The 27260-nt window shown below is 40.2% G+C and overlaps 1 protein-coding gene across 1 annotated transcript in view; it reads right to left on the bottom strand.

Annotated features, from left to right (window-relative positions):
- nrg3b (neuregulin 3b) overlaps positions 1-27260 on the bottom strand; it is a 412760-nt gene that overhangs the window by 39561 nt on the left and 345939 nt on the right. Inside the window, exon 5 of the mRNA XM_024008300.2 lies at positions 15551-15653. Within this exon, the coding sequence (XP_023864068.1) occupies positions 15551-15653 (103 nt within the window). The remainder of the gene's footprint in view (positions 1-15550; positions 15654-27260) is intronic.

Genomic DNA, 27260 nt, shown 5'->3' with positions numbered 1-27260 from the left:
AAGTGCAGCTAGTTTTCAATTTTTCCAGTTTCAGTTTGAAGTGATTGTGTTAGCTGTGTTTATTGACTAGCTCCTGCTCTGAACAACAGCGCCTCATTAGCTCATTGTTATGGATGTATCCAAGTAAAGCCACTAGAAAACAGCCTAAACAAATGCAAGTGCAGCTACTTTGCTGTTATTCTGGTGGACATGACTGTTAGCTGTAATTGGCTAGCTAGCAAGCAAAGGATAAGAACGTTGCCAGCCAGTATGGTAATTGAACATTTAGAACGAATGACTGGGTCGCGTCCATAGATACAGAACAAAAAGACTGAACGACTCTTGCAACCGAACCGATAGAACGAATGACCAGCCGGCTTGGGTAGCAACCCTAGATTTGTAACCCTAGACTATATCTTGTGGAAAGATGAATCAGTATGAATAAATTCCTCAAAAGAAKGTTTTTAATGAAAATGTCAATCATTATCATCATTTGAATATGTTGGTATCCCATTGATAAGATCCAACCTCATGCAAATTTCAGCAATGCGACTTTATGATAACCTGGTAGACAGCTTAAGCAGCTTAACAGTAACACTGTGCTGGATAGGCTACCACTAAAATGCTGTTGGGCATGCTGTTCGGAAGAAAATCCCATGATGGGAGATTTTGGTGATAAAGTAGTGGCAGGTAGTGAGCGATGTGAATTGACAGAAAGAGACAGACACTGGTTTGAAACCTTTTTTGATTTCCAACTGCACTTGTGTTAACAGCAGTTTACAACTGCATAAAAAAAATATACAGGAAAAACTCAGATATAATGCATCAGAATTTACCTATGGTTATTGTTGAGGATGAGTACATCACTTTGATTAAACGTACATTTCAAAACACAAGAATGCTCTCTTTTGTCATATTTRTAAGTAGAGCATCAATGAACTGGAGCCTAAGGCTGCAGTTACACAACACAACTTGCACACAATTTTWGTTATAGTTGCAGGTTGCATGTGACATAATCTCAAGCAATTTATCTGCTACATGAAGCAACTCAAACACAAATAGAATTCCACGCAAAAGCCAATCAAAGTGAAGCTGCTTCTGTCATATTGTTTGAGTATCCTAAACTAACCCCATGTCATCTGCTGCAGTACACAGTGATTTCACAAATTATTTGTTTATCCAACCGTTTCGTTATTGTTACGCCCTGACCATAGAGAGCTGTTTTTTCTCTATGTTGGTTAGGTCGGGGTGTGATTAAGGGTGGGTTATCTAGGGGAATTGTATGGCTATGTTGGCCTGGTGTGGTTCCCAATCAGAGGCAGCTGTTTATCGTTGTCTCTGATTGGGGATCATATTTAGGTAGCCATTTCCCCATTGTGCTTTGTGGGATCTTGTCTATGTATAGTTGCCTGTGAGCATTATTATAGCTTTTCGTTTGTTTGCTTTATTGTTTTCCCCTTTGAGTTCTCTCTTCCTAATAAAAGGGATGGAAACATACCACGCTGCATCTTGGTCCAATCATTATGACGAACGTGACAGGTATGTTATAGGATTGATTTAGACAAAATGCTGGCTGCACAGTGTAGCTAGCTAGAAAAAACGAAATTGCCAACCAATGTTCCCTCTAATTTTTTTCAGGACTGAGCAAATTTCAGGCCTGGTGAGTGCAAACTTGAACATTGTGAAAATTCTGTGCAAATTCCAGTGCACGTTTACTGTGAACACAGGCTGTACCTGCTTCTACAGTTTTAACAGTGGCTATATAGGCTACTGTGGCTATTTGATCATAATGAATGCCTACCATCAAAAACATTGGAGAAAATGCATCCCATAACATTTTAACACGGAAATAGCTGTTCTATCATTCAGTCTACAGTATCAGCCAATGTGTGGTGTTCAATTTGGCCTACATTCCATGAGACTATTGAAATAAAAAACCTGTTTATTGACCTGTTTATCCACTTGTCCTTCAGACAAGGTGACTGAAAATGTTGTTTGATGCAAGAAACCACTRTACAAAATAAAATGCATTATTATTCTGATACCGTTATTACAGAGAATCAGATAAATGATGCTACCCTCTGCCTATTGGCTAAGCTTATTCAAGCATGTCTCAAAATACAACACTGCCCCTTTAAGAGAAAAAAAAGCTCTTTACTTGGCTCGCTTTTCAAAGATGTTTAGAAACGTATAAGTTTTGTGCTCTTGTAGGAAGCATTCACTCCCCTATTACTTACTACAAATGATCTTTAACTGAGCTAATAACTCACCAGCTAGCAAAGGATATGAACAAAATGTGCACATGTGGCAACTCTCGCTTTGATCTGGAAAGAAGCGCATCTACTCACGACTGCTCATGTCGTAAACACAGTCCAGTTCAAAGTAAATGGCACAGATCCATATTTGGCAATGGTCTATTTGCATATAGGCCTACTGCAATTCTGATTGTTTATGCTGCACCGATCTGTGTAGAGTACGGGCTGAGTAGTGCGTGTCAATGCAATAGAATCCTACTCCGATGCATTCTGCCTAGTACATCTCTTGCATAGTTCGTTTTGGATCGGTATGTTGCATTGAAAGTGTCTAATATTGCGCTGATTCGATCACAATTTCCACAGTAAAGGGAAACGTTGATGGTGTTAACCAACTATTTTTTGAGTGAAGATCACCTTGAGTCAAAATGCAAGCTGAGATCTACCGCTCAGATTTGTTTTTAACATGACTTAAAAATAATCTCTCTAGTCATAGTTTTAAATGTTTTTAAATCTCACAGTATCAACTTTGCTGTAGCTTTCTTAAATGCCAGATACTTTACTCCAGACATGGTCATTTAACTTATTAAAAATAAAAAARGGAAATATTGCATGTACATAAGTATTCAGACCCTTTACTCAGTACTTTGTTGAAGCAGCTTTGGCAGTGATTACAGCCTCCAGTCTTCTTGGGTATGACGCTACAAGCTTGGCACACCTGTATTTGGGGGGGTTTCTCCCATTCTTCTCTGCAGATCCTCTCAAGCTCTGTCAAGTTGGATGGGGAGTGTTGCTGCACAGCTATTTCCAGGTCTCTACAGCGATGTTTGATCAGGTTTAAGTCCGAGCTCTGGCTGGCCCACTCAAGGACATTCAGAGACTTGTCCTGAAGCCACTCCTGCATTGTCTTGGCTGTGTGCTTAGGRTATTCCATGCGAGAAATTGCCAAGAAACTGAAGATCTCGTACAACGCTGTGTACTACTCCCTTCACAGAGCAGCGCAAACTGGCTCTAACCAGAATATAAACAGGTGTGGGAGGCCCCGGTGCACAACTGAGCAAGAGGACAAGAGTGAGTGTCTAGTTTGAGAAACAGACGTCTCACAAGTCCTCAACAGGCAGCTTAATTAAATAGTACCCGCAAAACACCAGTCTCAACATCAACAGTGAGGAGGCAACTCCGGGATGCTGGCCTTCTGGCTTGGTTTTTGCTCTGACATGCGTTGTCAACTGTGGGACCTTATATAGACAGGTGTGTACCTTTCCAAATCATGTCCAATCAATTGCATTTACCATAGGTTGACTCCAATCAAGTTGTAGAAACATCTCCAGGATGATCAATGGAAACAGGATGCACCTGAGCTCAATTTAGAGTCTCATAGCAAGGAGTCTGCATACTTATGTAAATAAGGTATATCTGTTTTACATTTTTTATACATTTGCAAAAATGTTGTTGCTTTGTCATTATGGGGTATTGTGTGTAGACTGAGGAAAACAATGAATTTAATCCAATTTTAGAATGAGGCTTTAACGTTACAACATGTGGAAAAAGTCAAGGGGTCTGAATACTTTCCAAATGCACTATATATATATATATATATATATATATATACATACACACACTCCACTCCGGACTCTGACATTGCTAGTCCTAATATTTACATTTTTCTTAATTCCATTATTTTACTTTTTAGATTTGTGTGTACTGTTTTGTATTGCTAGATATTACTGCACTGTTGGAGCTAGGAACACAAGCATTTGCTACACGCACAATAACATTTGCTAAATATGTGTATGCAACCAATACAATTTCATGTGATTTGATTGTTTCCTCTCTGTCTTGGTCTTCGCCTGTGTCCACATACTCCCTTGCATTTTGTGAACTTCATTCTGACGTTGCAGTACATGGTTATGAAATGCTATTCATAGTATGCTGTCTTTCCCAAAAGTATGAGGCAGTGTCCACACTCTTTCATGGGCCAGGTCCTGGGTTTGAGATCGTCTGCCTTTCGATTTGACATGATAGCTACAGATTTTTTTTCTCCAGCCAATCGTCAAAAAAGAGTATGTGAGGCAGATATATTTTATGTAGAATTACCGATACCGACTTTGAGCGAATAATTGCAGATCTGTGCAACTAGAGCCAAAGATGGTGGATGAATGAAGACGTCTTACACAGGCCTTTCACAATTGAAACTAGATGGTAACTTTACAACTAAAGTTGTGGGGCTTGCATTAGTTCTTTAAAAGTGTTTTTGTGGTAATGGAAAGAAAAAGTTTGACTTTACAATATAAAGCAAAGGAGTTACAAATAGTCAAAGTTTAATTTAGTAAAATAATTGGTCTCATTACTTTGATAGATTACTATATTCGTAATTCTTCTTTATTGTGTATCCCTTTCGGGAAATTTGTCTTGCATCTCAACAAACCACAGTACAGCAACATCACATCACATCACATCACAGTGGGGAGAACAAGTATTTGATACATTGACGATTTTGCAGGTTTTCCTACTTACAAAGCATGTAGAGGTCTGTAATTTTTATCATAGGTACACTTCAACTGTGAGAGACGGAATCTAAAACAAAAATCCTGAAAATCACATTGTATGATTTTTAAGTAATTAATTTGCCTTTTATTGCATGACATAAGTATTTGATCACCTACCAACCAGTAAGAATTCCGGCTCTCACAGACCTGTTAGTTTTTCTTTAAGAAGCCCTCCTGTTTTCCACTCATTACCTGTATTAACTGCACCTGTTTGAACTCGTTACCTGTATAAAAGACACCTGTCCACACACTCAATCAAACAGACTCCAACCTCTCCACAATGGCCAAGACCAGAGAGCTGTGTAAGGACATCAGGGATAAAATTGTAGAACTGCACAAGGCTGGGATGGGCTACAGGACAATAGGCAAGCAGCTTGGTGAGAAGGCAACAACTGTTGGCGCAATTATTAGAAAATGGAAGAAGTTCAAGATGACGGTCAATCACCCTCGGTCTGGGGCTCCATGCAAGATCTCACCTCGTGGGGCATCAATGATCATGAGGAAGGTGAGGGATCAGCCCAGAACTACACGGCAGGACCTGGTCAATGACCTGAAGAGAGCTGGGACCACAGTCTCAAAGAAAACCATTAGTAACACACTACGCCGTCATGGATTAAAATCCTGCAGCGCACGCAAGGTCCCCCTYCTCAAGCCAGCGCATGTCCAGGCCCGTCTGAAGTTTGCCAATGARCATCTGGATGATCCAGAGGAGGAATGGGAGAAGGTCATTTTTGTTTTAGATTCCGTCTCTCACAGTTGAAGTGTACCTATGATAAAAATTACAGACCTCTACATGCTTTGTAAGTAGGAAAACCTGCAAAATCGGCAGTGTATCAAATACTTGTTCTCCCCACTGTAAGTGCATAAATACATAAATCAACTTTATTACGTTGGATTGGGGGACAGTTAAATCACAAAAATGTCTAAACTACAGTTGTTGCGTGTGAAAACTGAAAGAAGAAAGACATTGGACAAAGCGATCTTCTGTCAGAAGATGGCAATAAAAGGCAGGATCATGTGGACAACACTTAGGAAAGCAAAGCAACTCAATCATTCATGCTGTGGGTTTAAATTGATGAACAATGTACTTTTGTAAAACGTTCAGTGTAAATTAAGTTTGATTGTAGTTGAGTGATGATGTAATGATTGGGATGTTTAGGCTATTATTTGGGGAGAGAAATATGATGGTGAATCTAGTGATGACAAAAAGTATTTTTGTGGTAGTTGAAGAACTATGTAGAATAGGTTCATATGTAGACCTATTGATAGCTAGTTGTAGTTATATAAATATATATAATAAATAAACTCTTTAGGCTAACAGTGATCACTGAAAAGTATATTTCCTGAAGAAAACCTGGTGTGCTTGCAAGCTTGAAATGTTATAGTAGTGGTTGTGCCTGCAGTAGTAATGGTGGTGACTGGTTGTAGTTGAAAAAGTAGGTAGATGAAAAGATTGATTGATTGGTTGGTTGATAGGACAGCTTGAACATGTGAAAGTTGGTTTGGTGTCTCTAGCTTGAACGGTTCAAGAGTAACACTTATTGTTGTGGGTATTATATGCTTATATATGCACATTTGAGTAGTTATAATTAAAGTGGGTGGTGGTCAGTAAATGTGTTGTGGTTGTGGTCAGTAATTTAATGGTTCAGTAATTGTATTGGTCAGTAGTTTAGTGGTTGTGGTCACTAGCTGTGGTCAGCAGTTGTGTACTTGTGGTCAGTAGTTGTGTGCAGTAGCTGTGGTCAATAGTRGTGGCCAATAGTTATGTGGTCAGTAGTTGAATGTTTGTGGTCACTAACTATGGTCAGTAATGAATCTTCTAGCTTCTGACATGACTTAATGCAAAAGACAGCAGTTCATGAGTTACTTAAACAGCTCTATCTATTGATTGGTTGAATCTATTCCTAATATTTTCAGTTTTGAAAAGCAGAGAAGTAGAGGAAGATTTCATACGCTCCAAGTTTTTGTCTGAATTGTTGGGGGAGTTGTCAAAACGGCAGTCGTTTGGAAAAAGTTGGGGGGAAATGTGTTAATGTGTTATTGCAGTTACTGAAACAGCTGTATCGTTATACACGTAGCAGATAGTTCCGCAAACAGAATTGAATAGCAGAGAAGTAGACGAAGATGTCATACCCTCTCACTGTTTGTCTAACTTGTTGGGGAAGTGGTAAAAATGTCTGCTTTTTGTAAAAAGTTACAGAGTGTTGTTAATGCGGTTACGAAAACAGTTGAAACTTTTATCCGAATAATACATTTTGTTCCACGGGTTAGATTTGAAAAGCAGAAAAGTAGAGGAAGATTTCATATGCTCTAACTTTTTGTATAAGTTGTTAACAAAGTGTTCAAAGTAGCTGATTTGTGTCAAAAGTTGCATTGTTGCAGTTACAGTGAATGGAACGTTGGAAGTGATGACCTCACAATGGGCAGATTTAGAATGTTGAGGGGAAAAAAAGGACAAGTAAAATAACTTTAATAGTATAAAAGGTATCAAAAAGTTACACAGTTGTCCTGGCCAGTCTGCACGTTTAAAAGTTTGATCGGCGTTTCTAGCTTAAATGCTGTAAGATGAGTACCGTGCTTAATAATAATAAAAAGTCAGAAGTATGTTGAAGATTTAAGTCAGGGCTTTTGCTTTGCCAAGCCCCACAACAAGAAGTACGTCAAAGATGTACAATGGGGACTTTTGCTTTGCAAGCCCCACTAAAAATAGTCACAGTTCCAGTAGATACCAATGTGATAGCAGCTGGGTCTACTTTTAAATGAACCAGAAAAAAAGGAGCCAGGGAAATGTCTCATGTCCTCTTTCGTCTCTGCTGGAGCTACCATATTGAGTCATTGGGAGTGACACACTAGTTCACAGAAGAGCCATTATATTGACCAGATACTCTAGTGGCCACTCTAACAATTATAATAAATGTCTTCAAAAATGGAAGGCAGTCAGGAGGAGGCAAGATGAGGTGGGACCATTCTAGCCAATGAGACGGCAGATACGAGTGTGAACAACAGGCACAACCGTTTCCACTAGTTACCACAGCCACAAAGTCAAAATTGGCTATATCGTAATAAATAAATAAAATGAAAGTTAGGGTTAGGTGTAAGTTTAGCAGTGTGGTTAATGTTATGGTTAGGTTTAATATCACATTTTAAGAAGAAAAACTGTAGAAAAAGGTGAGGTGTATGTCTTTGTGGCTGTGGTAACTAGTGACGACCAGGCACAACTTTGAAATAAAGTGTTTTTTCAAAGAATTGCCGGGATGTCGATGGGACAGGAAGTGTATTTTAAAGAAACACCAGCACAAACTCATCAGCCAATCAAATGCATGGGAATAGAATTATAATAAATGTCTTCAAAAATGGAAGGCAGTCGGGAGGAGGCAAGATGAGGTGGGACCATCTGGCTTTAAATAATGCCTCCAATTTAAATGATGGCACTTTAATAATGTTTACATATCTTACATTACTCATATTATATGTACAGTTGATGTCGGATGTTTACATACACCTAAGCCAAATACCTATAAACTCAGTTTTTCACAATTCCTGACATTTAATCTGAGTAAAAATTCCCTGTCTTAGGTCAGTTAGGATCACCACTTTATTTTAAGAATGTGAAATGTCAGAATAATAGTTGAGAGTGATTTATTTCAGCTTTTATTTCTTTCATCACATTCCCAGTGGGTCAGAAGTTTACATACAGTCAATTAGTATTTGGTAGCATTGCCTTTAAATTGTTTAACTTGGGTCAAACATTTTGGGTAGCCTTCCACAAGCTTCCCACAATAAGTTGAGTGAATTTTGGCCCATTCCTACTGACAGAGCTGGTGTAAATGAGTCAGGTTTATAGGCCTCCTTGTTCGCACATGCTTTTTCAGTTCTGCCCACAAATTTTCTATAGGATTGAGATCAGGGCTTTGTGATGCCCACTCCAATACCTTGACTTTGTTGTCCTTAAACCATTTTGCCACAACTTTGGAAGTATGCTTGGGGTCATTGTCCATTTGGAAGACCCATTTGCGACCAAACTTTAACTTCCTGACTGCTGTCTTGAGATGTTGCTTCAATATATACACATCATTTTTCTACCTCGTGATGCCATCTATTTTGTGAAGTGCACCAGTCCCTCTTGCAGCAAAGCACCCCCACAACATGATGCTGCCACCCCTGTGCTTCACGGTTGGGATGGTGTTCTTCGGTTTGCAAGCCTCCCCCTTTTTCCTCCAAACATAACTATGGTCATTATGGCCAAACAGCTCTATTTTTGTTCAGACCAGAGGACATTTCTCCAAAAAGTACGATCATTGTCCCCATGTGCAGTTGCAAACCGGCAAACTTTTATGGCGGTTTTTGAGCAGTGGCTTCTTCCTTGCTGAGCGGTCTTTCAGATTATGTTGATATAGGACTCATTTTACTGTGGATATAGATACTTTTGTACCTGTTTCCTCCAGCATCTTCACAAGGTCCTTTGCTGTTGTTCTGGGATGGATTTGCACTTTTTGCACCAAAGTACGTGCATCTCTAGGAGCGGTATGATGGCTGCGTGGTCCCATGGTTTTTATACTTGCGTACTATTGTTTGTACAGATGAACGTGGTACCTTCAGGCATTTAGAAATTGCTCCCAAGGATGAACCAGACTTGATCATAACATGATCATGTTACAGTGCTTTCGGAAAGTATTCAGACCCCTTGACTTTTTCCACATTTTGTAACAGCCTTATTCTAAAATGGATTTAATATATTTTTTTACACACAATAGCCCATATAATGACTAAGTGAAAACAGGTTTTTAGACATTTTTTGCAAATTTATAAATAGAAAAAAAAAAGAAATACGTTATTTACATAATCATTCAGATTCTTTGCTATGAGACTCGAAATTGAGCTCAGGTGCATCCTGTTTCCATTGATCATCCTTGAGATGTTTCTACAACTTGATTGTAGTCCACCTCTGGTAAATTCAATTGATTGGACATGATTTGGAAAGGCACACACCTGTCTATATAAGGTCCAACAGTTGACAGTGCATGTTAGAGCAAAAACCAACTCATGAGATCGAAGGAATTGTCCGTAGACCTCCAAGACAGGATCGTGTCGAGGCACACATCTGGGGAACCAAAACATTTCAGAAGCATTGAAGGTACCCAAGAACACAGTGTGGTCCTCTTGAGACAAGATGGCTATACAAGATCAAACACAGTATGGCAGTGAAATAATAAAACAAAAACATAAAAAGAAGAACATTTATCTCATCATTCCAGTTACATCATAGGGGTTATTCATATGGGCACAGAGGACATCAAACATATTTTTACTTTATTTTTGAAGCTGTCCAGAGAGGACGTTGTTTTTATATACAGAGGCAACTCATTCCATTCTTAGGCTCCAGTATACAAGAAAGTACCTTTCCCAGCATTACTCCTGAACCTGTATAAGCACACATCAGCAACACCTGATCTGGTGCTGTGATTGTGTGCATCCCTAACACGAGGCAAGTAATCACTTAAATATCTGGGCGCAGGACCATAAATACTCCTGTAAACCAAACCTAGTCTAATCTGGGACACCCTAGCCTCAACAGGCAGCCAATTTAGTTCCTGAAAGCAGCTCCTACCTATGTGAGTACGTGGACTCATCTTCAAAACTACCCTGATCAACTTATTCTGGGCTATCTGGAGCTTCCCCTTAAGTTTAGATAAGCCCCCAAATCAGGAACTACTAGCATAGTCAAAATGGCATTGAATGAGGGCAGTAGCTAGCACTTTCATGGAGTCCTTATCAAGCAGCTTGGACTTTCTAGCCAAAAACTTAATCCTGGCATTAACCTTCCCTAGCACCTTATTGGCCATGCTCACACCTCCCAAGCTWCCATCAAGGATACATCCCAAATAGCTAACAGAGGTTTTAGTAGTCAGCACATCACACCCTAACTCCACTCTGATTTCAGACAACCTACACAATTTAGGTCTGGATCCCAAAATAATTGTGCAGAGATAGCTTATTATCTCCAAGCCATTTGCTAATGTTAGTAAGCTCTGTGCTAAGTATGCTCTCCAACATAGTTTTACTTTTGTGAGACACCAGAAGTGTAGAGTCATCCGCATAAAGAAAAAAAACGGCAAGAACAAGCATCTTTCATATCATTAATATACAATAAAAACAGCAGAGGCCCAAGCACGCTCCCCTGCGGAACGCCACAACTCATTGGTTTTGCCTGAGACAGTGAACCATTAACCTCTGCTACTTGCTCCCTTCCTGATAAATAGGACTTTACCCAGCCTAGAAGGATACTGCTTAACCCCAGTGCCTCCAGTTTGGAGATTAGGAGACAGTGGTTAACTGTATCAAAGGCCTTCTGTAGGTCAAGCAGTACCATTCCACACAGATTTCCCTCATCAATCTCTTTCCTGATGAAGTCAGTCAAGTAAAGTAGACATGAATCAGTGGAGTATGTTTTTCTAAAACCCGACTGAAAATCATACATTAGACCCTTTGTTAACATATTCATACATTTGCTCATGTACAGATCTCTCCAGGATCTTTGATGTGGATAGATACTGTGGATGTGTGCATTTCCAAATCATGTCCAATCAATTGAATTTACCACAGGTGGACTCCAATCAAGTTGTAGAAACATCTCAAGGATGATCATTGGAAACAGGATGCACATGAGCTCAATTTCGAGTCTCATAGCAAACGCACAAACGCTTATGTAAAAAAGGTATTTCGGTTTAGTTTTTTTATACATTTGCAAAAATGTATAAACCTGTTTGTGCTTTGTGTAGATTGATTTTAATTTTTTTAAATACATTTTAGAATAAGMTTGTAACGTAACAAAAGCGAAGTGGTCTGAATACTTTCCGAATGCACCCTATATGAAAGAAAGGCTGATTAGACATGTATCTGAACTATTCCAACAACAGCAGCTACAGCAGCTGTCCTCCAGTGACTGCACTGGAAAAGGCATTCCTCGAGCAAGATGCAAGGAGCTATCCGTAAATTCACTTTGTGGTAACTAATGTTCAATATTTGAATCCTGTTAATTTGCAATTTTTTTGCTATTTTCTGATTTAATAGCCAGCAGTAAGGGACCTACAATTTTTTATTTATTTTACCCCCTTTTTCTCCCCAATTTCATGGTAGAGGAGAGACGAAGGTCAAGAGCCATGCATCCTCTGAAACACAACCCAACCCGCACTGCTTCTTAACACAGCACGCATCCAACCCAGAAGCCAGCCACACCAATGTGTCAGAGGAAACACCTAGTGACCTGCTCAGCGCGCACTGTGCCCAGCCCACCACAGGAGTCACTAGTGCACGATGAGAAGTATATCCCTACTGGCCAAACCCTCCCTAACCCGGATGATGCATCGCCCCATGGTCCTCCCGGTCGCAGCCGGCTGCGACWGAGCCTGGGCTCGAACCCAGAGTCTCTGGTGGCACAGCTAGCACTGCGATGCAGTGCCTTAGACCACTGAGCCACCCGGGAGGCTCGGATCTACACCTTAATGCTGGTGTATTTGTTTTATGACTTGGAATTTGACAAAATAATGTTTTTMGGAGAATAAGTCCAACTAAGCAATCAGGGTAGGTTGTTGTATGATGGTTATCTTAGCATTCTCAAATATGTTACATGAAATAGTGGTGCGAAGATCATGCATGAACTTAATTTCATGTTTTTTCTTTGTCAAGTCTTAGGAAGAACAGTCCGCACAAATGTCTGCTGGTCATTCAGCTGAGATTAAGGTACACAGGTGGAGAGGGGAGCATGGCAGAGTTTGAAAGTGAGTAGTGCTATAAAGACATGGACTGACTAACATACAGTGCCTTCAGAAAGTATTCATACCCCTTGACTTATTTACACATTTTGGTGTGTTACAGCCTGGATTCAAAATGGACTCACAATACCCCATAATGACAAAGTGAAAAAAGTGAAAAGTGAAGAAAAAAAAAAGAGATTTTTTTTTTCAAATGTGTTGAAAATAAAATACAGAAATATCAAATTTAAATAAGTATTCACGCCTATGAGTCAATACATGTTAGAATCACCTTTGGCAGCGATTACAGCTGGGTAAGTCTCCAAGAGATTTGCACACCTTGATTGTACAATATTTGCACATTATTCTTTAAAACATTCTTCAAGCTCTGTCAAGTTGGTTGTTGATCATTGCTAGACAGCCATTGTCAAGTCTTGCCATATATTTTAAAAACCTGTTCTCGCTTTGTCTTTATGGGGCATTGTGTGTAATAATGGCGACGGATGGGATGGCTGCCGTTTTACGGGCTCCTAACCAACTCTGCTATTTTAGTTTTTTCGCATTGTAACTTATTATGTACATAAAGTTGCTGCTACCGTCTCATATGACTGAAAAGAGCTTCTGGACATCAAACCAGCAATTACACACCTTGAACTGGATGAAGATTCTTTCTTTAATGAGTCCGATGCGAAGGTTATACTGCTTTCCGGAGAACAGGTCTAAATCCCCACCATTCGCATGAAGAAAAGACAGAGATACCGAGGGAGAATGTCGGGATGCCTTGTTAGGATTCGTAGGTGAGTGAGTAAATCGCCATTACCATTGGTTCTATTGGCCAACGTGCAATCAGAGACTATCCTACCAACGGGACATTGAAAACTGTAATATCTTATGTTTCACTGAGTCGTGGCTGAACGAAGACACAGATAATATAGAGCTGGCTGGTTTTTCTGTGTATCGCCAGGACAGAGTAGCTACAGTATGTCTGGTAAGACGAGGGGCGGGGATGTGTGTCTTGTCAATAACTGCTGGTGCGTGATGTCTAATGTCAAAGAAGTCTCGAGGTATCCTTTGCCTGAGGTAGAGTACCTCACATCAACACCATTATCCCAGAAACACTAGACCCACTCCAATTTGCATACCGCCTCAACATATCCACAGATAATGCAATCTTTATTGCACGCCACACTGCCCTTTCCCACCTGGACAAAAGGAACACCTATGTGAGAATGCTATTCATTGACTACAGCTCAGCATTGATCACCATAGTGCTCTCACAGCTCATCGCTAAGGACCCTAGACCTAAATACCTCCCTCTGCAACTGGATTCTGGACTTCCTGATGGGCCAAGCCCCAAGTGTTAAGAGTAGGTAACAACACATCCGCCACGCTGATCCTCAATAGGGGGCACCTCAGGGGTGCATGCTTAGTCTCCTCCTGTACTCCCTGTTCACCCACGGCTGTATGGCCAAGCACGACTCCAACACCAAGTTTGCTGATGACAAAATAGTGGTAGGACTGGTCACCGATACCACCCCTACTTTGTCACAACACAACTGATTGGTTCAAACCCATTAAGAAGGAAAGAAATTCAACAAATTACGTTTTAACAAGGAACACATGTTAATTGAAATGCATTCCAGGTGACTACCTCATGAAGCTGGTTGAGAGAATGCCAAGAGTGTGCAAAGCTGTTGTTTTATTTGTTTAACACTTTTTTGGTTCCTACATGATTCCATATGTGTTATCTCTATATGTGTTATCTGGGGTGGCAGGTAGCCTAGTGGTTAGAGTGTTGGACTAGTAACCAAAAGGTTGCAAGATCGAATCCCTGAGCTGACAAGGTAAAAATCAGTTCTGGCCCTGAGCTYAGGCAGTTAACCCACTGTTCCTAGGCTGTCATTGAAAATAAGAATTTGTTCTTAACTGACTTGCCTAGTTAAATAAAGATGTTGTTCCCACCGGTTGGTGGAGAAACCAGCTTTTGATTGTTCATAGATTAAACACCTAAGTTCTTCCGACTGGCATGGAAGTGGGTAGAGCCTTCAGAGGTGTGCTAGGGTATTTGGTGCAGTGCGATTAAATGAGAGATCGGATGAATGGTAGCCTATCCTAACCGGTTGTTGTATAAATAATAGGAAATAGATGCAAAGATAAAATAAATAGATTTTCACTCTTCTCACTAATGGCAAATGACTGAATATTGTTTTATATTTCGCTACCTGTTTTTTGTTGTTATGTTATGAAGTGTCATAATTTATTCCCTATTTGCATAAGCCACTTTTGCCTTCTTGCAATGCAAATACTTAAACCACTAGAAATTGTATACATGCATGGTCTAAAGCATTGTTTCCCAACCCTGGTCCTCGATTACCCCGAACAGTACACATTTTTATTGTAACTGAACAAGCACAACTGATTCAACTAATCATCAATCCCTCAATGAGTTGAATGAGGTGTGTTTGTCAAGGGCTACAACAAAACTGTGCACTGTTGAGGGTAGTCAAGGACCAGGTTTTGGAAACACTGGTCTAAAGGAAGAGGATAAGGACATTCTCAATTCAAGTTAAGTTTTTTTAAATGTCCACTTTTGCGTGAACTGGAGCACGCATTTTTTGTGCGTACGCAAAATGTACAAATGAGGTCCCAGGGCTGCACCTCTACCTTCCTATGCTAATGCAGACCGCTGCTCCCCGGACTAAGGCACTGAATCTCAGTGCTTGAGGCGTCACTTCAGACACCCTGGTTCAAATCCGGGCTGTATCACAACCAGTTGTGATTGGAAGTCCCAAAGGGCAGCGTACAATTGGCCCAGCGTCGTTCTGGTTTGGCCGGTGTAGGCAGTCATTGTAAATAAGAATGTCTTCTTAACTGACTTGCCTAGTTAAATAAAGGTTAAATAAATAAAATAAAAGGCTGGCTCATGCTTTTGTATCTTACAGTTCAGGTCCAATGATGATACAATTGTCCCTCTGTTGTTTGGTGGCATCCATAGCTACCTGGCGTGACAATCACTCACTTGTTGCGGCAATAGAGAGCCATGCACGCCACTCCGAGAAAACTGATTCCTGAGGCGATGCTGCAGATGGACATCACCTGTCTCTGGTAAGTCTCACGGCTCTCTGTGGGAGACAAAGGCAAAACATATGATGTTAAAGCCACATTCTGTATATTCATGTAGAGTACCATGAAATGGAGTAACACACACAATAGTAATTGTAGGTATTGTGGCTCTCTGTAGAGACACACTCGATATGCATGTAGAGTACCCATCAGTGTCAAGTTTTGACCTCTTTCTTGTGCAATTCCCCACTTGAAAAGGACAATCCCTCCACGTGAAGATTTTAACTGATTTCACTCAATAAACAGCCATAGAATCAGTTGCTTGTCTTTTATTTACCATTCTTTGTTGGCAGTAAACAGGTGAAAAACCTCAAAAAAAGAGATGACAAATACAAGTGATTATTTGAGTTGACAGCCTAATTAAATACACAAAATTATCCACATCCACCTCAGAAACACATTTTGCCATTATCAAATACAAGGTTTCCACTGTTAAGCAAATGTTTCCCAAAATAGAAACCCACCATTTTTAATCAAATGAGCAGAATCAGTACACTTTTATCCAAATTTGCATTTTAGCCAAACACATTCAAAATACCTCTAGTAGCAAAAAACCACACTTATTTTCTAATCAGCAGTTAAGCAGACAAATCCTACATCTTTTAGCCAAAGATTTTCCAGACTATACATTTGTTACTAAATTAAGAACTTGGTTTAATGTAAATGTAAATGTTTACTAAGATTTCTACAAAGTTTAACTTACTTTTAACCATTTCAAACAAGTTCTATCAACAATGAATTTGGCTCTTCTTACTTTATACCCCACAAACAACATTTGAAGTTATAAATACCACTGCAAAAGTCCTATCAAAGTTAAGAGTTAAGTCTGTGTTTTCCAGAGTATCATTAGCAGTGCACTGCTTAAGTCAGTCTAACAAAACATGGCCAATATGGCGCTTACCGGCTGTCTTTCACATTTTGTGAAGGGCTTGGACTTGCACAGTCACCTTGATCACATAGATGAAGTTTCCTTGGTCTTTGGTGTGCTATAAATGCTCCCTTCACTGCGTTTCTAAAGACAACAGCAGAGCCAGGTGCTGGCACGCCCAGATTGCCTGGAAATTTGTCCACCTGGTTCACCACTGATTGAAGGAGAGGAGTTTCACCACTGAGGAGCTCCCAGGCAGTTTGACAGCACAATCAGAGTGAGCCACCAACAAAAATGATAAATCCTCGATAATAACACACACAATAGTAATGGTCGGTCTCGTGACACAGACAATAAGCATTTTAAAGCCACACTGTAAGATGTGCATAACCTGCCTTCAGAAAGTATTCATACTCCTTGACTTATTCCACATTTTGTTGTTTTACAGCCTGAATCCAAAATGAATAAAAAGTATTGTTTTTCTCACACATCTACATACAATACCCATAATAACAAAGTGAAAACATGTATTTAGAAGTGTTTGCAATTTTTATGAAAATGAAATACAGAAATATCACATTTTTAAGTATTACTCCCTCTGTGTCAATATGTGTTAGAATGGACTCCCGAGTGGCGCAGTGGTCTAAGACACTGCTTCTCAGTGCAAAAGGCAGTACTTGGTTCAAATCTAGGCTGCATCCCAGCTGGCTGTGATTGGGAGTCCCACAGGCTGGCGCACAATTGGCCCAGTGTTGTCTGGGGTAGGCCTGGGGCTGCCATTGTAAAAATAATAACTGACTTGCCTAGTGAAATAAAAATAATCACCTTTAGCAGTGATTACAGCTGTGAATCTTTCTGTGTTCGTCTCTAAGTGCTTTGCACACCTGGGTTGTACAGTATTTGCACATTATTCCTTAAAGAAATCTTCAAGCTCTGTCAAGTTTGTTGTTTATCATTGCTAGACAACCATTTTCATGTCTTGCCATAGATTTTCAACTGTAACTAGACCACTCAAGAACATTCAACGTTGTCTTGGTAAGCAACTCCAGTATATATTTGACCTTGTGGTTATTGCCCTGCTGAAAGGTGAATTTGTCTCCCAGTGCCTTTTGGAAAGCAGACTGAACCTGGTTTTCCTCTAGGATTGCATCTAAAAAAAAACTCCCTAGTCCTTGCCAAAGACGAGCATACCTATAACATGAGGCAGCCACCACCATGCTTGAAAATATGAAGAGTGGTACTCAGTGAAGTGTTGTGTTAGAGTTTCCCCAAACATAATGCTTTTTATACAGGACATAAAGTTAATTTCTTTGCCACATTTTTGCAGTTTTACTTTAGTGCCTTATTGCAAACAGGATGTATGTTTTGGATAATTTTTTATTCTGTACAGGCTTTCTTCTTTTCACTCTGTCATTTAGGTTCCTATTGTGGAGTAACTACAATGTTGATCCATCCTCAGTTTTCTCCTGTCACAGCCATTAAACTCTGTAACTGTTTTAAAGTCACCATTGGCCTCCTGGTGAAATCCCTGAGTTAGGAAGGATGCCTGTTTCTTTGTAGTGACTATGTGTATTGATACACCATCCAAGTGTAATAAAATAACTTCACCATGCTCAAAGGGATATTCAATATCTTTTACCAATCTGCCAAAAGGTGCCCTTCTTTGCGAGGCCTTGGAAAACCTTCCTGGTCTTTGTGGTTGAATCTGTGCTAGAAATGTACTGCTCGATTGAGGGACCATACAGATAATTGTATGTGTGGGGTACAGAGAAGGTAGTCCTTCAAAAATCATCTTAAACACTATTATTGCACACAGAGTGAGTCCATGAAATTTATTTTGTGACTTGTTAAACAAATGTTTACTCCTGAACTTATTTAGGCTTGCCATAAGAAGGGGTTGAACACTTATTGTATCAAGACATTTCAGCTTTTTGTTTATAATTCACTTGTAAAAAAATTCAGAAAACATAATTTCACTTTGACATTATGTGGTATTGTGTGTAGACCAGTGACAAATCTACATTTAAATCAATTTTTAATTCAGATTGTAACACAACAAAATGTTGCAAAGTCATGGGGTATAAATACTTTCTGAAGGCAGCGTCTCACTGGCCACAGATGTCAATTCAACGTCTATTTCACGTTGGTTCATCGTAATTTCATTGAAATGACGTAGAAACAACGTTGATTCAACCAGTGTGGGATAATATCAAAGATGTGCCTCTAACAAAAAAAATGGAGTAAAATATAAATGCAACCCTAAATACTACTGAACCAAAGTGATTTGCCATCTGCTTTGGGGCTCTACATCCAACAGGAGGGAGGACACTCACAAATATGTGGAGCAACTCACAAATGTGAGTCAACTCGCAAATGCAACGCATGCCACAAATGTGAGATGCAGTTCACATATGTAATCTGTGAAGTCACAAATGTTGTCATATTCACAAAAACATTTTTGACCACTGTTGTGTTTGCAAAGTAAGAAGGATCTTTGCAAAATATGCTGTGTAAACCAGAAACCTATCTTGCATTTATTTGCTCATCATCATCTGTTTTTGTTGATGATGACTCTTTTGCTTGGGATCATGACATAGAGTATGTTTGTGAAACTACATGGGGATATTTACTGACTGTGATTTTTATTTGAATGTTGCATTTTGTATTTGTTCATCTCTTTTGTTTGTGACTCGCTACTTATATATTTTCAAAATGTTGACAGTTATTTCTGTGGAGATGTTCAAGTTTTCCAGAATTCAGTCACGCTCACATTTGGAGAGATATGCTTCTCTGCCTCCACAAAATGTGCATAAAAGTGCATGTAGCCTACTCGGAATGGTTCGGGATGGTTGAATATTTTCTTGATGGTTTCAACAAGTTTGTCGACCTCTGGGAAATTATTTTGCCAGATATGAATTGCCAAATGCAATGAATTTGGCAACAAGTCCTGCAGAATCATTGTATACTTTGACCATTTAGCTTGCATTGTCTGACACACAACCAGCTTGCTTTTTAAATCAATCTCAATGTTTTGTTAATATGTTTTAGCACTTTCCGACACTTGTCAATACACTGTATCAGTCAGAACAGAACAACTTTTACTTCTTCACCCAGCTCTCGTTTGCAAGACAAACAAAATATGAAGAACACTTCTCTCTTATCAGTGGATTCGTCTGTTGTTATGGAGATGCTATTTTTTGACAAGCTTTTATATTTCTTGATTTCAGATGGTCTATTGCACATTTTCTTATGTTGCAGGTTTTGCAGAATATATTTTTGTCATCTGCAACAAGTGTCCCAGCAGTGTATTGAAGCACTTTTTCCCCAAGCGTTATTCAGATCTTGGATTTCCTTTTTTTTTTACTTCCATGGTTGGATTTCTCGACTCCACTTTAAATGCCCCATTTGTACAAGTTCCGATGACCAGATATTGAGTCAGTTGGAGAGGATCAGCTTGAGCAAAGTGAGGTGTAGAGTCACTGATCTACAAATAGTTGTCCTTGCCAAATAATCGACATTTTGCGATCAAGATTCGCAAAGCTACGCCTCCCGTTTGCCAAAATACATCAGCACAACCAGACATTGACTGATTGGAGACACCTTGTATTAACTACAGAACATTTCCTAGGATTTTCTATTTGCAGCAACACCAGCCGTATAATGCTGGAAATACTGGTAAAAGCACAGTGCCTCATTTAATTACGCAAAACGCATGGCTTTGTCTATTGACATCTGGCATGTGAATGAAATTAAATGAAAATGAACTTGAAAATAATATATAGGTTATTCTACTTACTTTGGAACAGGGTTTATGCCATGTAATGTGTGGCTGCCTAGTGCTACGTGTCCATATTACAACATCCTCAGTCTCAGCAGGACTTGTTTCAATCTGAGGCTGTCCTCATATGGACACTGTATAGGACCATAAAGTGTTGTTTGGCAATCATCTCTGATTGCCAAAGGGTGATAGAGTTTGGCCACAAGTGAGAGTAGTAGTGAAATTAGGACTAAATAAATCCATTGTACGGATGATTTCAAAGCCATGCTTATTCACACAAACAGACACAGACAGATGGACATACACAAATCCTTACCATGTGATACACACATAGACAAAGAAACACGCAAACGCGCACACTTTTGAGTCTGTTGTCAAGCTATATCACTCCCCGGTTTTGACACACGTAAACTTCTCTCCCCACTGCAGACCAGGGTACAATCCCCTCTCTAACCCTTCCAACTTGCCTGTTTCACCCTCTATCATTTCATAACTCTCTCAATAAATAAACTGAACAAAATGATAAATGAAAAGTGTTGGTCCCATGTTTCATGAGCTGAAATAAAAGACACCAGAAATATTCCATACGCACAAAAAGCTTATTTCTCTAAAATGTTGTGTGGAAATTTGCTTACATCTCTGTTAGTGAGCATTTCTCATTTGCTAAGCTAATCCATCCACCTGACAGGTGTGGCATATCAAGAAGCTGATTAAACAGCATGATCATTACACAGGTGCACCTTGTGCTGGGGACAAAAAAGGCCACTCTAAAATATGCACTTTTGTCACACAATGCCACAGATGTCTCAGGTTTTGAGGGCATGTGCACTTAGCATGCTGACTGCAGGAATGTCCACCAGAGCTGTTGCCAGAGAATTGAGTGTTCATTTTTATACCATAAGCCGCCTCCAACATCATTTTAGAGAATTTGGCTGTATATCCAACCGGTCTCACAACCGCAGTGCACGTGTAACCACACCAGCTCAGGACCTCCACATCCGGCTTTTTCACCTGCGGGATCATCTGAGACGAGCCACCCAGACAGCAGATGAAATTGAGGAGTATTTCTGTCTATAATAAAGCCCTTTTATGGGGTAAAACTTATTCTGATTGGCTGGGCCTGGCTCCACAGTGGGTGGGCCTGGTTCCCAAGTGGGTGGGCCTACTTGGGAGCCAGGCCCATGACTGCGCACCTGCCCAGTCATGTGAAATCCATAGATTAGAGCCTAATTGATTTTTTTTCTCGATTGACTGATGTTCTTATATGAACTGTAACTCAGTAAAATCGTTGATATTGTTGCATAGATTTCCATCCAAATGGCGATAGATTATTGTGCCAATATTCTAAAATCCACATAAAAACAACATGCACATTTTCCCACCAAAGATGTGTAGTGCTCATTTTTTTTTTACGGTTAAATTCCCATGTACCAAGTTAAAAATACTAGTTACATGGATTTCCATTTAATTTTGCAGCACTACTGGTTTTCTCACAAGAAAATGTTTTGTTATATAGCGAGTGTACCCACTCTGGCATTGGCACTTGTGCTGTAGCTAACAGCTCGCAGATACGGTGCGGGTATAGCCTACATGATGGGATTATTATGGACAAACGAGCAAGATTATTTTTATTTGTCAAACAGCACCTAAGCATCGATGATCATGTTACCAGAATAAGACCCTTGATGATTATATGAAGGGAGCCTCAAGCTCATCACCTTGCACTTTCACCAACCTGTGAAGTTCATAGTCAAATCAAATCAAATTGTATTGGTCACATACACATGGTTAGCAGATGTTAATGCAAGTGTAGCAAAATGCTTGTGCTTCTAGTTCCGACAGTGCAGTAATATCTAACAAGTCCCCAACAACTAATACACACAAATCTAACGGGGTGAATGAGAATATGTACAGTAGATATAAGTATATGGATGAGTGATGGCCGAGCGGCATAGGAAAGGTGCAATAGATGATATAAAATACAGTATATTCATGTGACATGAGTAATGTAAGATATGTAAACATTATTAAAGTGGCATTATTTAAAGTGGCATTGTATAAAGTGACTAGTGATCCATATGGTGGCCAGTGATTGGGTCTCAATGTAGGCAGCAGCCTCTCTGAGTTAGTGATTGCCAGTCTGATGGCCTTGAGATAGAAGCTGTTTTTCAGTCTCTCGGACCGAGCTTTGATGCACCTGTACTGACCTCGCCTTCTGGATGGTAGCGGTGTGAACACACAGTGGCTCGGGTGGTTGTTGTCTTTGATGATCTTTTTGGCCTTCCTGTGACATCAGGTGCTGTAGGTGTCATGGAAGGCAGGTAGTTTGCCCCCGGTGATGCGTTGTGCAGACCGCACAACCCTCTGGAGAGCCTTGCGGTTGAGGGCGGTGCAGTTGCCGTACCAGGCTGTGATACAGCCCGACAGGACGCTCTCGATTGTTCATCTGTAAAAGTTTTGGGTGACAAGCCAAATTTCTTCAGCCTCCTGAGGTTGAAGAGGCACTGTGGACCATTTCAGTTTGTTTGTGATGTGTACGCCAAGGYACTTAAAACTTTCCACCTTCTCCACTGCTGTCTCTTTGATGTGAATAGGGGGTGCTCCCTCTGCTGTTTCCTGAAGTCCATGATCATCTCCTTTGTTTTGTTGATGTTGAGTGTTGTTTTCCTGACACCACACTCTGAGAGCCCTCATCTCCTCCCTGTAGGCTGTCTCATCGTTGTTGGTATTCAAGCCCACTACTGTTGTGTCATCTGCAAACTTGATGATTGAGTTGGAGGCGTGCATGGCCACGCAGTCATGGGTGAACAGGGAGTACAGGAGGGGGCTGAGCACGCACCCTTGTGGGGCCCCAGTGTTGAGGGTCAGCGAAGTGGAGATGTTGTTTCCTACCTTCACCACCTGGGGGCAGCCCGTCGAAGTCCAGGACCCATTTGCACAGGGCGGGGTTGAGACCCAGGGCATCCAGCTTGATGATGAGCTTGGAGGGTACAATGGTGTTGAATGCTGAGCTGTAGTCAATGAACGGCATTCTTACGTAGATATTCCTTTTGTCCAAATGGGATAGGGCAGTGTGCAGTGTGATGGCGATTGAGTTGTCTGTGGACCTGTTGGGTGGGTATGCAAACTGTTGTGGTTCTAGGGTGGCCGGTAAGGTGGAAGTGAAATGATCCTTGACTAGTCTCTCAAAGCCCTTCATGATGACAGAAGTGAGTGCTACAGGGCACTCATTTAATCTGTAGCCTAATAAACTGCATGCTTTCCCGAGGAGTCATGGTGGGAGGAACACAAAACATGTCATCGCATGACTCCGGGTTTGTGCATGAAAGCGTTTCCACTAACATTACTCTCATAATTAGTTTTACAGACACAAAAAGATCTCACTTTGTCTGGTGTATTTAGTTTTGTCAACATTTGGAAAGTTTACACACACATTTTCTGTTTCCGTCAGGCCTGTCATGACATTATTTTTTCCGACATGTACTTTACTCACATAAAAGGTTGGATGGAAACACATTTAACAATGCAAAAATATGTAGTGGATTTCCACCTTTGAAAATCCCCCAAATAAAATTAAAGCTGCAATTAGCGTTGTCGGGGTTCAAGCTGTGGGCCACCATGAGGACAAATTGGACAATTCTCCTTACCACGGTTGTCAAATATCACAACTCAAAAAACAACCAGATCATACAATATGCTTTTGATGTATTTTGAATCATTTTTTATGATATTGACTTCTTTAAAGGTCTTCTTCTCCTGAACCACTGAACCGATTGGCACCAAATTTGGCATGTGGCACCTATGAATGCACCTCTCATTTTCCAAGACCCTAGGTCAAACAATATGGCTTCTATAAGCCAATGAGCTTGCATTAATGACTTTCCTGCCAAACAGCGCCCCCATGCGGCCAAACAGAACCATACTCTACAGGAATTTGTGCCAAGAATTTGTGCCATCACTCGGAGTCAAATAGATCAAGAGATATGAACATGTAAGACCCATAGAAACATGTGCCCATTATAGTGCAACCACTTGGTTGATCTAAAAGTGCTTGAGTCTTGACAGTGTTTTGACCATGTACATACATTATTTGTTATCAGCCGTTGTCTGATCGGGTTGGCGCCCCCCCTTGTGTTGTGCCGTGGGGGAGATCTTTGTGGGCTATACTCGGCCTTATCTCAAGATGGTAAGTTGGTGGTTGGAGATATCTGTTATGAATTTTATGAATAATGACTAAATGATGTATACATTTAAACTATAACTATAACTAATTGAATTCTACCCTGTTTTTCTGTATTGATTAATAATGTTAGTTCATAAGAAAGAGGTTATGTAGCATGTACATGGGAAGAGAGGAAGGTATGTGTGTGCCTAAAGAAAACAATGTGGATCATTAAACTATGTTTGAACCGACCCGGCTATAACTCTGGGGAGATAAGATAAGACATGGAGAGCCCCTCCAGATTTCACATATCTGGAGGGGACTGGAACTGTCAGCTGTGTGGTAATAAACTTTGGTGAGACTCCAGGAGAGAAAGAGAGAATCCAAAGTTTAGTGTGTATGTGCGTAGGTTAAGATAATGGTATAAAAAGAAAGTTTTTGTATGCACAGCAGATCTCTCGTGAATAAACTTTGCTGGCAATTGTATACTGGACTCTGTCTGTTTCATTTCAATAAGAACCTTACAAATTCTTAGTAACAGACAGAGTAGTTTAAGTGAAGTTCAGTTTATGAACATTGAGAAAGAAATTCTCTTAACAATATCACACTAGTGGTGTGGGGGCTGTGCTTTGGCAAAGTGGGTGGGGTTATATCCTGCCTGTTTGGCCCTGTCCAGGGGTATCGTCGGACGGGGCCACAGTGTCGCCAGACCCCTCCTGTCTCAGCCTCCAGTATTTATGCTGCAATAGTTTGTGTCGGGGGGTCAGTCTGTAATATCTGGAGTATTTCTCCTGTCTTATCCGGTGTCCTGTGTGATTTTAAGTATGCTCTCTCTAATTCTCTCTCACTTTTTCTCTCTTACTCTCTTTCTTTCTTTCTCTCAGAGGACCTTAGCCCTAGGACCATGCCTCAGGACTACCTGGCCTGATGACTCCTTGCTGTCCCCAGTCCACATGGTCGTGATGCTGCTCCAGTTTCAACTGTTCTGCCTGCGGCTATGAAACCCTGACCTGTTCACCGGACGTGCTACCTGTCCCATACCTGCTGTTTTCAACTCTCTAGAGACAGCAGGAGTGGTAGAGATACTCTGAATGATCYGCTATGAAAAGCCAACTGACATTTACTCCTGAAGTGCTGCCCTTTTGCACCCTCTACAACCACTTTGATTATTATTATTTAACCCTGCTGGTCATCTAACGAACATTTGAACATCTTGGCCATGTTATGTTAATATCTCCACCCGGAACAGCCAGAAGAGGACTGGCCACCCCTCATAGCCTGGTTCCTCTCTAGGTTTCTTCCTAGGTTCTGGCCTTTCTAGGGAGTTTTTCCTAGCCACCGTGCTTCTACACCTGCATTGCTTGCTGTTTGGGGTTTTAGGCTGGGTTTCTGTACAGCACTTTGTGACATCACAAAGTGATTATTCACTGTGTAGGTTGGAAAAAGTATGTGAACCCCTAGGCTAATGATTTCTCCAGAAGCTATTTGGTCCTGACCATTGTGCAGGTCTGATCCACAACCACAGAAAACGTTTGGTTGAGGTTATTGCTGCCAATGGAGGGTCAATCAGTTATTAAATCCAAGTGTTCACATACTTTTCCCACCCTGCACTGTCAATGTTTACACGGTGTGTTCAATAAAGACATGAAAACGTATAATTGTATGTGTGTTATTGGTTTAAGCAAACTGTATTTGTCTATTGTTGTGACCTAGATGAAGTTCAGATACATTTTTGTGACCAATTTATGCAAAAATCCAGGGTTCACATACTTTTTCTTGCCACTGTATATATCAAGTTTTGTGCAGATTGGTCATTCTGTGCCAAAGAAGTAGCATTTTAAGGGTTTTTCACAAAATTCTAAATGGCGGAAAATACATCATGGTGGACCGTATGGGTCCTTATGGAAACTTTTGTTCCTTGTGAGTAAAATGACCTAAAGTTGAGGTCGGAAGTTTACATACACCTTAGCCAAAGTTTTTCACAATTCTTGACATTTAATCCTAGTAAAAATCCCTGTCTTAGGTCAGTTAGGATCACCACTTTATTTTAAGAATGTGAAATGTCTATGAAGAATCTCCCCCCACATCACATTGAATGAATCTCTATATTATCCTTATATAATGTTTCACACGTAATGTATAATATGTAGCCTACGGCAGGTGACCATATGATCCAATGTCTCATTATAATWATTTTTTATTGTATGTTTGTATATATAATTATAATTTGTTTTATTTTTTCTTTCTTTGTTACGCTCATCTGTTACTGTCACTTTGTCCTATTGTTGTCTAATATCTTTTCACGTTTGTCTTGAATGTTGTTAATTGGAAAATGCAAAAAAAATTAAAAATAAAAAAAAGAATGTGAAATGTCAGAATAATAGAACGATTTATTTCAGTTTTTATTTCTTTCATCACATTCCCAGTGGGTCAGAAGTTTACATACACTCAATTAGTATTTGGTAGCATTGCCTTTAAATTGATTCACTTGGGTCAAACGTTTTGGGTAGCCTTCCACGAACTTCCCACAATAAGTTGGGTGAATTTTTGGCCCATTCCTCCTGACAGAGCTGGTGTAACTGAGTCAGGTTTGTAGGCCTCCTTGCTCGCACACACATTTTTAGTTCTGCCCACAAATTTTCTACAGGATTGAGGTCAGGGCTTTGTGATGGCCACTCCAATACCTTGACTTTGTTGTCCTTAAGCCATTTTGCCACAACTTTGAAAGTATGCTTGGGGTCATTGTCCATTTGGAAGACCAAATTGCGACCAAGCTTTTAACTTCTTGACTGATGTAT

This window comes from Salvelinus sp. IW2-2015, linkage group LG18, assembly GCF_002910315.2.
Source record: "Salvelinus sp. IW2-2015 linkage group LG18, ASM291031v2, whole genome shotgun sequence".
Taxonomy (NCBI): Eukaryota; Metazoa; Chordata; class Actinopteri; order Salmoniformes; family Salmonidae; genus Salvelinus; species Salvelinus sp. IW2-2015.
This window is presented reverse-complemented; position numbering and strand designations above follow the sequence as displayed.